Source organism: Martes martes, assembly GCF_963455335.1.
Source record: "Martes martes genome assembly, chromosome: 10".
Classification (NCBI taxonomy): Eukaryota; Metazoa; Chordata; class Mammalia; order Carnivora; family Mustelidae; genus Martes; species Martes martes.
In genome coordinates, this window is record NC_137898.1 from 17,308,984 (window position 1) to 17,320,848 (window position 11,865).

The following is an 11,865-nucleotide window of genomic DNA, read 5'->3' on the forward strand; positions in this document are numbered from 1 at the left end:
GTCTGCAACCTCACAACAGACCCTGAAAAAGAATTGCCCCCTCAGAAATGCTCCCAAATTCCTGACCCACTGAAACCATCTGAAATGATGAAGTGATTGCTGGTATTTTCAGCTACTAAACATTGGGGGGATTTTTTTTATATCACAATGGTATCTGAAATATTGCAGCACTTTAGAAACCATATTATTATTCATAGATCAACTAATTGAACTGCATAGAAAGCTAAGAAATAGAAGAATAGATATACAGATATTTTATATATAAAATTAGAGGTGTTGCAGGGTAGTGGGAAATTCAGTGGTTATCAATAAGTGTTCTGGGAAATTTATTCTTATGATAAAAAGGAATGTATATTTCCACCTCACACCATACCTGAACATTTATGTTCTATATAGGTTAAAGATGTACACGTAAGAAGCAAAACTTTAAAACTTTTTTTTAATTTTGTTTTTAAAATCAGGACAGGGAAGGACTTTGAGAAGTATATCACACATCTTTCATTCTGAGTCCAACTTCCTCATTTCTGCATAATAGCTTTGGTGGTAAATCCTTGATCCCAACTGCATTCACACCAGTATTCAGGTCTCAGATCCTCCAATTCTGGTCATTTTGAAGTATTTAATCCACTGTACTGGATATCTTTCTGATTAAAATACCTAGGTTAGTTTTTATTTCCTTCATTGAAGAATAAATAAAATGTCATGGCTGGCATTTATTCAATACATTTTAAATAAATGGAAGCATTAATATTGTTAAATACATTCACTGGATCCAATTATAAATTGAAAGAAAGAGAGTGTAAAAAATACCAATTTCATATCCAATCTGTGTTGTGAGTTGACCTCTCAGCAAGGTAATATGTAATGCCAGGGCCTTCAAAAATGATCTTCATAATATAGTAATCAACCTCCAAAATTTCTATAGAGAAATTGTAAAGAGAGAAGTCACTTTTGACTTATTACTTAAGTCCAGAACATGAAGTTTACAGAGGAGAAAGGCATTCATATGTAAAACAAAACATATTCCCAAAATGCTTAACATTTATTACAATTTTAAAAAAGTATACCCAGGGAATTTAATTAAATGTAGGTAGACTCTGACAGTCTACTGTGGTATGAGAGACTAAATGTATATTTCAACTACCAGAGGAGTTGTTTGATCTAGATGTACAGAATGCATTGAGCAATTTAATTTTTCTGACCAAAACATCATTAGGATATAGAAAATCAGCCATATGCTACCATTACAGTATAAAGCTAATAAAGCTCACTTCTCATAGATCTATCCTCAACTCTGAACATGTGCTGTGAAATTTCTAATTATTTAATTTGACAGGGAATTTATTTCTACTGTTAGATTAAGGTTCTTTTTTTTAACAATGTGAATTTTTAATTTTTAAATTTCACTCTCTTGGACTAAGGAGAATAATTTCTATTAGGTCATATTTTTATGTACCATGGAGGTACAATACTCCACCAACAAAAACTTGAAATAAAACAAAAATTTGTTGCTCACTGAAGAACCTTTGCACAGTATGGTTATATAGATCAGAGATTAAACTTAACCAATTCTCTTGCTCTCTAAGGGTTATAACATACTCCATTTAGATAAAGATTAATTTATATAGCTATTTCAGAATAAAGAGGCTAACTAACCCAAAGGAGGTAATTTTTTAGATGTAATCACTGATAACGAAAGCAGTCCTCGATTCTGTGAAAGAATGAATATCATGTTCTGCATGAGCAATACAGCCCTCTGTCAACTGAGGTCACATTTTTACTCCAAAGTTTCCACATAGCATTTTTTATTTCTGCATTTCTCAGGGTATAGATTAAGGGGTTCAGCATGGGAGTTATGAAGGTCAACACCACAGTCATGAATTTATCAATGGGAAAGGTAGAATTAGGCCTTGCATACAGGAAGATACAGGGAACAAAGAATAAAATGACCACAGTTATATGGGATGCACAGGTGTGGAAGGCTTTGTGTTTCCCATCCAAACCATGACTCTTAAGGGAGTGTAATATGACCCCATAGGAAACTAGGAGAATGAAGAAGATGCCAGTGCAAATGGCTCCTCCATTAGCTATCATAGAAATTCCAATGAGGTAGGTATTGGTACAAGCAAGTTTCAGTAGGGGATACATATCACACACAAAGTTGTCAATGACATTGGGGCCACAGAAAGGGAGCTGATAAATAAAGAGAAACTGAACCAATGAGTGCAGAAAACCTCCAGTCCAGGCCACCAGCAGCATAAGAACACATGTCCTCTGATTCATGATAATTAGATAATGAAGTGGTTTACAGATGGCTACATAGCGGTCATAGGCCATCACCACCAGAAGAATGACTTCAGCACCAGCAAATAGGTGATCTAGAAAGACTTGAGTCATACAAGCCTGGAAGGAAATAGTCTTCTTCTCATAGAGCAAATCTACAATCATCTTGGGAGCAATGACAGTAGAATAGATGGCATCTATAAATGATAAATAAGCAAGAAAAAAGTACATGGGAGAACCCAGTGACCGGCTGGCCATAATGGTTACTATGATAAGCAGATTGCCCACTATTGTCACAATGTAGATGAGTAAGAATGGGACAAAGAGCACTTTTTGCCCCTCAGGATCCTGTGTGAGCCCTAGAAGGACAAACTCTGTCACATTGTTTCTATTTCCCATATATTCTTTGGAAGGCATTGAACTCAGGCGTCAGAGGCTGTAAATGAAAGAGCCATAATGAATTCGGGAGGATCACAAGCTTTATGTCAAAAACCGTTGCCACACTCAACCACGTTTGCCCCACAGGGCCTCACACAGGGTGACTTTCTAGAGAATGAAAGTTTAGAATCGCCACCCACAGTTTCTGCTTTCATTTCCACAAATTTCTTGCATCAACTACAAGGAGACCAGTTCTCTACCTGGGAGGTCCATGGCAGTGGGCGTATCTGTGACATGACCTACCAAAAAACAAGGAACAGGCTTTTGCCAGAATCCTGCCTACAAATACTTCATTTTTTATTTTATATGTCATTTCTTCTTTTCTTGAATGCTTTCTGGGTTTCTGAGATTGACCATGAGAACAAGCTCATCTTTAATAGCCGTGTTTACATAATAATATCTAGTGCATGGAGCATAAAATGATTACCTGACATTTAGATAACTGCCTTTCTGAGTGACTTCACTATGAGCTCCAAATATCAAAAAATATGTCACCTGCTGTGATGAAAGACCCAGACCTACTATGAGTGCCCCTGAAATATTTACTAAACTTTATTTAATCCAGCTGAATTTTAAACATGTAAGAAACCATCTGAGAAGAGATCAGTACATTAAATTCTTCCCTGGGATGCCTGGGTAGTTCAGCCAGTTAAGGATCTGCCATCAGCCCAGATCATGATCACAGAGTACTAGGATTGAGCCCCACAACCAGCTCCTAGCTCAGCAGGGAGTCTGCTTCTCCCTCTCTCACTCCCTCTGGCTGTGCTCTCCCCCTTCTTTTCTCTCTCTTTCTTTCTAATAAATAAATAAAATCTTTAAAAAAAAAGAAAAATAAATTCTTCCCACTCATGAAAGTACACTTTGTTTGAAATTACAGACACACATATGCACACAAATGGAATTGGCATTTATTACAACAGAGGTTATAGAAGAGAAAAATCGATAGTACAAATTTAAGTAAATGGGTACTACCTAGACATTTCCCCTACTTTCCAAAATGGTTTAGAATTGGTTATTGCTAACTGTAGCTCAATTCAGAATGCCAACATAAAGATTTTATGCAGAATCATGGTATAGTAGCAAGAGTCCCACACTAAAAATCTCAAAACGTTAACTTTGTTCAGTCATCCTGGGAAAATCATGTCCCAACTCATGTTCTTATTGGAAAGGTTATAGCCTTCCCAGAGATATGAGTTTCTGAACTCTAGTCATGGAAAACCTTATCTTAAATGACATGCTAGCACCTACTGCTGGACCATCTTTATACTAACCAGGGTGAATTAGCATGTGTTAAAGGTTATTTGATTATTAAAGTGATAAATTGATTACACCAGATATTTCATTCATATTGTTAGCTCTTGATTTTCCGAGTCTGTGTGGAATACAAGACATTCCTTCTCATTTGAGAAAAATAAATTATCCTTGAGGCCTACCAGATACAACCCAGGACCAATTGTACATGTAATATGTGCAACTTTGTTTTGGCAAAATTATTTTAAATGTGCTCCATTATAATATCTACATTTGTAAACCATCATTTGTGAAGGAAAGCTTATTCTATTCTTTCTGCTTCTAGACAAGCCAGACGGAGAATAAAAGTGTAGGAAAGAGAAAATAAAACAGAAAAGGCAGTTAAGAACTAGCAAAGACCATAAACTGAATGAAATAGGCTTTGAATTGATGGAGTTTGGTTTGGGGAAACTGAATTGCAAGTAGAAGAAGTTCAGATTTCCTGAGCTTCCAATCCAGAGTTAGACCAGAGGGTAACCTAGCATCAGTACCAGGACTCACTGCTCAGGCTTTTTACATTTCCAGAAAACCAAATTCTGAACCTTAAGATATATCAGAAGAGACCAGCTGCTTAAAGGACTTCCATCTTTGGGACTTCCAGCAGGTTATTCACCTACATACATAATTAAATATCCCCACTCACAGTTATGAAGCTATGTCTGCATTTATAATGGCAAATACTCACAATGCATAGGGGTCATCTGAGCATTCAAGAGATAACTTCCAGTATGAGGGTCCAACCCCTTGCCCTATAGCATTCATTTGTTTATAGCTGTGTTTTCCCCAGTCATCTGTTAGATCTGCCAGGAGAGTAAACACATCTTTCTAACAATGGTATCACCAGAATCTATATGTGTGCCATATAATATGATATAATATAAAATGCATTTTAGTCAATAAAAAGCAGACTGTTAAAAATGTGCTTGTGAACATAATTATTATGCTAGACTATTGAAAACTAGGGATTTGAAACAGAATGATACAAAATTCTATACTTTACTTTTATAGTATTTTATTAAAAATAAGTATATCTGTTTCCAACATTCGTGAGATATTTCGAATTTCTTAACACATTCAATGAGAACAGATAAATCACTAAGGAATGCTCCAAAAACTTTAATCTATAACTATCCCACAATAAGAATTAAAATAAGATAAATTAAGAGATATACTACACGAAATTCAACAACATGAGACAGAAAAACAATCCAGGTGTGTGGTATGCAAGGTGTAAAACACTGGGAAAGACTTCCAGATCAGCAGGATAATGGAAACTGCAGACTCTGAAATTGTAAATTTCAGTCCAGAACTTTTTGAAACAATGATCACAATACTTATCTGAATGTTCCTATTTAATAGTCTGTATAGTAAAATCTGTTCCCCACATAAACAAGTGCTTTTTTTAGTGGTTGAGCAGTGACCATAAAAATGAAGCAGCAAAAATTTTGAGGTCCTAATAAACACCTAATCAGATCATCAGATAAAAAAATGAAGATATATTGTTTGGGGGTGCCTGGGTGGATCAGTTAAGCATCTGCCTTCAGCTCAGCTGATCATCCCAGGAGGGACTCCCTGCTCCGTGGGTAGCCTACTTCTCCCTCTCCCTCAAGCCCTTCCCCCATGTCCCTCACCCCTCCTTCCCTACCCTTATGCTTGCCCTCTTGTGTTCATCCACGGGTGCTTGTGGGCTTCTGTACTCTCTGTCTCAAATAAACAAATAAAATCTTTTAAAAAGTCTTTAAATTTTAAAAAGATACATCTTAAAAAGCTATCACATTTTCCAAGTCAGTTACTTTATAGTGAAGGAAAAATGCTACCTCTAAAACCTGAATGGCGTTGAACAGATTCTGGGGACAAGCACAGATAACAACAATCAGAGAGTATAGATTGCCTAGCCCAAATATAGTCTTTGTGAGTGTGGGAGGCCGCGCAGTAGCTTGAGAGAGAACCAAACCAGCCCCTGACTCGCGCCTCCTTGAAACCTAAGGGTTAAAGCAATCCTGTGGTTAATAAGTTTAGGTGCTTGAGAATGGGCCTGTGCCATGGGTCTCACGCTCTCCTGCACGACCACCCTCTGGGGCTTATCTGGAACAGGACATGCAGGCCTAAAGCCGTGAATCAGTAACTTGACTTGCTGTCCCTGCAGGGGCCATAAACTGCACCCGATGCCCTTTTGGCCCTTCTCTGTCTACTTATCTATAGGGAACTCATCTTTATGCAGCCCTCTTGGCGCCATGATGTTTGCACGTGAGCCTTAAGAAACCTTCTAAGGGGAATCTGTGGAAACTATTCTAAGAATGCAATGGATCACTGCTTCCTTGTGATTGTCTCTGTACGATACTTATACCAGAGCACTCTTCTGAATAAACTGGCATTGCTTGGACATCATCCACTTTGCCCCTCCTGTCCCCATCTCTTTGTGTCTCGTCTTCATTTCACCATCCTCTTACCCTCTCGACCCTGGTCGTGTTGTCGCGCCGGCCACGACATGTGAGTTTTGTTTTGTTTTGTTCTATAATTTTGCAAGAGTGGCTCTGGATGCCCATAGTGTACTTTATGAGAATTCAGGTTCTATACTCTCTCTTGGAATCTAAGCCGCAGAATCCATTCTTACCAACAGTGTGACGTTGGATAAATTACTCACATCATCTGCATAATGAAACATAATGGCATCTAACACATAGGACGGTTTTAAAGATTAAATATAATAATGCAAATAAAGGGGGCACCTGGGTGGCTCAGTGGGTTAAAGCCTCTGCCTTTGGCTCAGGTCATGATCCCAGGGTCCTGGGATCGAGCCCCGCATCCGGCTCTCTGATCAGCCAGGAGCCTGCTTCGCTTCCTCTCTCTGTCTGCCTCTCTGCCTACTTGTGATCTATCTGTCAAATAAATAAATCAAATCTTTTAAAAAAATTTAAAAAACAATGCAAATAAAGCTCTCCAGAAACTACATGACAGGTAATAATCACTAAATACATTCAAGATATTATTTACCCTTATTTGTTTCCCCATGTAACTTTAGTGCCACATTACAAGAGCTTCCCCAAAGTCCACTATCTTATTTCATAACACAAAGGAGCATTCCCTGAGGGATGGATGGATTGACTGGGTCATTATCATATACAATTACAGAAGATGTGCTTTCTTGACAATTCACATCCCTGTGTGCAAATTTCCTCTTTCTCCACATCTCATTCACCTCTTTGCACTGAATCATTAAATCTAAATTCAGTCAAAGGGGGGTCTTCATTTTATAAATAAGAGGTCAACTGAGTACATAATACAATGTGTCCATTTTACTCATAATATTTTAAGACCCTAAAAATAAGGAAATATCCATATAATTAACCCATAGGCAAAAACAGATATGGCATTTTCTGTAGATTTCATATCTAGTAAAATTCATGAATTCCATTTTCACAGACACTAAAATTCACTTTCTAATAAGGTGTACATATTATAGGTCAATGAGTCTAACAAGTAACTAAATTTCTCTGACCTCAACTTTCCACATTGTAAGTTTTAAGTTTCCCTTTGTAATAAAGGTTGCTAACTTAAATATCAAACTGTAATCTTATATATACACACAAGAATAGAAAGCAGAGATTCAAACTGTCATTTGTACACCAATGTTCATAGCAACATTATTCACAATAGCCAAAAGGTAGAAACAATCCAAATGTCCAAAAGCTAATGAATGCATACAGTGTGGTATGTATAGATGATGGAATATTATTCAGCCTTGAAAAGGAAAGAAAGTCTGATACATGCTATAACATGGATAAAGCTTGAAGACACTATGCTAGGTGCAATAAGGTCAACATAGTCATAAATAAACAGTCATATTCACAGTACAGCAATGTTTACCAAGGGCCAGGAAAAGGAGGAAATGGGGTGTTATTGTTTAATGGGTACAGAGCTTCAGTTTGGGATGATGATAAAAGTTCTGGAGATGGATGGTGGTGATGAATACACAACAATTTATTACGTGTATTTTACTTTAATAAAAAAATACCAATGAAATAATATGTCTACATGGGTCAGAACATTTAAAGATACTATACACAAGGTAACAATTTATAAAGGACTATAATAATCCTTACTATTATCCAATATATTAAGACACAAAATAAATAATCGTTGGATTCCTTAAATTATAAAAGCAATCTTAAAATGTTATTTTGAAGACCATATATATGACAAATTTACTGTTTTGATGTGATTTCTTTCTCTTAACATATACTTAACTAATTCTAATATAAAATGTTGGAGAGAATTACTGACACTGTACTTATTCCAATAATATTTTATAAAATAGAGAAAATGCATGTACTTACTATCTTATTCTTGGAGCATCTGGCATAAAACATTTTAGACCAAATGGTACACCTGTTGCTTAAGAAAGACACATAATTTATTACAAGTGAGTCTATTTTGCCCTATTCTCATGGCAGTGAAGAGTTTTTCTGAGTATGTTACCTGGGTTTTCTCTTTCCTCTTTGGTCGCTTGTTCCGAATCCACGCTTCTACAATTCTATCTTTGGTCCTGGGACATAATGTCTTCTTTAGATGAAGGTGAATCAGGATTGCCACCACATCAACCCTGCTGCGCTGCAGAAAAAAATATCAGGACAAACTTTGTCACTGCAGCCAGAAATGCTTAGTCACATAAGGATTTCTCTCTCTCTGTCTGCACAAAGCATGACCATCTTCAAATTTCAAAAACATTTTACAGTTTGGATTATGGAATTATCCAGAGTTGACTTCAAGAATATACAGTTGAGATGACTGATGAATCATTGAATTTGAAAGTCACCATTGACATTACATACCAAAAATCAAATATAAAACTTCATTATTATGTGTAACTGACCATGTTAATTGAATAAGCCTTTAATAGTATTTTATTTGTCCATAATGCAGAGATCTGGGTAATCAAAGAAGTGGATATTTTGGATTGTTTGGGATATTTCTGAAGCATTCCTATGACTGTTTTAATAGTGTCTATGACCACTAAAGTAATGGCTTTTTTTCCCTTCTTGACAGCAACATCAATCCCCAAGGAGAAACCTACTCCCAGGTAAGGAAAGATACGATGGGGCACTAAATCAACAATGAACAACAAATTACTCAGCTGAATTGTTAAAACAGTTTGTCCCCAAGGCTGTTTGTTCAAAATTAAACTCACTGGGGATTCATGCTCTTGAGAACTGAGACTTTCCACATAATCCATATTTTCAGAGGCTTCTCCTGGCCAGTCACTTTGGGAGAATAAAGTGGAAAAAAAAAAAAGAACCAGCAATCTAACAGCAAGGAGCACACCACTTATTAATAGCAAAGATACAAGGTTGCATAAACAGGAATTCTTTATTTTCAATTATTCAGGACATATATGAAATTCTCAAGCTGAAGAGGCCACTGAAGTGAAGTAAAAAGATTGAGTCTTTTGTATAAAAGACATACTTAATAAGAATGGCACAAGATTACTGGTAATCAATACACTAAAAGTTTCCATTTAACTCAGAGGGAGTAACACCCACAAGCAAAATTCCAGCTCAGAAGTTTTGCCCAAAATAAGAGAATTTTTCTTACAAAGAAATACAAAACTGGTGATTAGGATGCGTGATTTGCAAATCACTATTGTAAATTCATATAAGAAAAAAAAATAAAGACTAAAAGTCCAGAAATATTTGACACTTGCCCTTCAGATGTCTTTTATAAAATAATGTCAGGTCCTTAAATCTGAATCTCTCTACAAATGCTCTAAAAAACATACTATTTCTTTATATTTTTATTATGTTATGTTGGTCACCATACAATACATCATTAGTTTTTGATGTAGAGTCCCAAGATTCATTGTTTACATATAACACCCAGTGCTCCATACAATATGTGCCCTCCTTAATACCCAACACAGGTTCACCCATCCTCCCACCCCCTTCCCCTCTGAAAGCCTCAGACTGTTTCCCAGAGTCCATAGTCTCTCATGGTTTATCTCCCCCTCTGAGTTCCCCTCTTCAGGTTTTCTTTTGTTTTTGTTTTTGGTTTTTTTTTTTTTTGGTTTTTGTTTTTGTTTTGTTTGTTTGGTTTGGGGTTTTTTTGGTGTGGGTTTTCTTTCTTTTTTTTTTTTTTGACAAAGAGAGAGCAAGAGACCATAAACAGGGGGAGCAGTAGAGGGAGAGGGAGAAGCAGACTCCCCGCTGAGGAGGGAGCCTTATTCCAGGCTGGATCCCAGGATTCTGGGATTATGACTTGAGCCGAAGGCAGACACCTAACCAACTGAGCCATCCAGGTGCCCCCATACTATTTCCTTATTGAGGTTCGTTGATATGGAAGTTTTCTGTCTCTTTATTGATATTTCCATTTGATTCATGACCTTGACCTTTCCTTTATCTTCTTTTCCTGGCCATTGCCACTTTTTCCTTTACTTCTTTGAGCATCTGGGTTAGCGTGTTCAAGTGCTTGTCCAGATATCAGAGCTTTTTAGGGGCAATTTTTACTGGTTTATTTTTTTTTCCTTTGAATGGGCCATACTTTCCTGGTTTTTTGTATGTTTCCAGGTTTTATGTTGAAAACTAGACACTTGAATCTAATAATGTGGTAACTCTGTAAATTAGATTCTTTTCTTTTCCCCAGGTTTGCAGATTTGGGTTTTCTTTGGGGTTTGTTGACAGGGTATTGTTTTGTATTGTTTTGTTTTGTTTTGTTATTATATTTTTGTTTGATTGTTTTGTTTTGTTTTTTCTTTATTGTTGTAAGCTATCTCTGTGTTAAGGATCAGCCTAAGGTGTAAATTCAAGGTTCTTTTAGGTCTTTCCTAAGTCTGTTCCTTCCTCCGGGGCATGCATGCTGAAGTCTCCAACTTCCCTAGCCTATGTTGTTCTTTTTGAATGTCCTCTTCTTCAAAATCTGGCTCCTAAAAACAGAGGAAGAGAGAGAGAGAGAGAGAGAGAGAGAGAGAGAAATGAAGGGGGCAGGGAATCACCACCTCTCCTTAACGAAGATATTTTTAACCGGGAAATACCACAGGCATTCCCACTGAAGCTAAGAATAAGTGAAGGTGTCCTTTATTCATTTATTATCCCATGTTTTCCTATGTTAAGTATTACAATAATATAATAAGGGAAAATATAATACAAAATGTTAGAAAGAAAATATTAGAAAAACCATCCAAATATTAGCATCATCTATCTAGCAAAACCAGAAAAATTAACTGCAATCTATCAGTATAAATGAGAAAGGTCAGTAAAGTGACTGAATTTAAGATTTAACTGAAAAATATTTTAATAGCTTTCTTAAATAGTAGCCATATTTAGAAAATACAAGGTAGAAAAGGTATCTTTCAGTAATGTAACCCAAAATCCAAAATACATGGAAATCAACTAAAAAAGGTGAAACATTGAAGATTTACTGAAGACCTAAATAAAAACAGAGATTTTCATGTTCCCAGATAGATGATTCAATGTGATCAAGAAATCTGTTCTTTTCCAAATTAATTAGATATTAAATTTATTGTCAGACAAAACCTTCATACGTTTCTAAGACCTCTGACCTTGTGTGGGTCATAATTATTTGAAACGGAAAATGTTGTTTTTAATAAGAGTATTGGATGGGAGGCTTCTTATCAGACATCAAAATCTACTCTCATGACCTAAAATAATGGGGTATTGGTTTAGGAAAAATCAGCCAATCAAAGGAAATAGATACACAGGTATTTGGATATATAATAAACATACAATATCAAATTAGGGAAGTAGGTTGATTTTTTAAATGTGTTGACAATATTGGATTTAAAGCAACAAAAATCCATTTGAAAAGTACATTTAGGGGCACCTGGGTGGCTCAGTGGGTTAA

The 11,865-nt window shown here is 36.2% G+C and overlaps 1 protein-coding gene across 1 annotated transcript; it reads right to left on the reverse strand.

Annotated features, from left to right (window-relative positions):
• Positions 1 to 1,728: 1,728 nt before the first annotated feature.
• Positions 1,729 to 2,682, reverse strand: LOC308350256 (olfactory receptor 4A15-like; the record flags this gene model as incomplete). Its single annotated transcript, XM_080815394.1, has 1 exon — positions 1,729 to 2,682. The coding sequence occupies one exon, from the start codon at positions 2,680 to 2,682 to the stop codon at positions 1,729 to 1,731; it is 954 nt and encodes a 317-aa protein (XP_080671520.1).
• Positions 2,683 to 11,865: the final 9,183 nt, after the last annotated feature.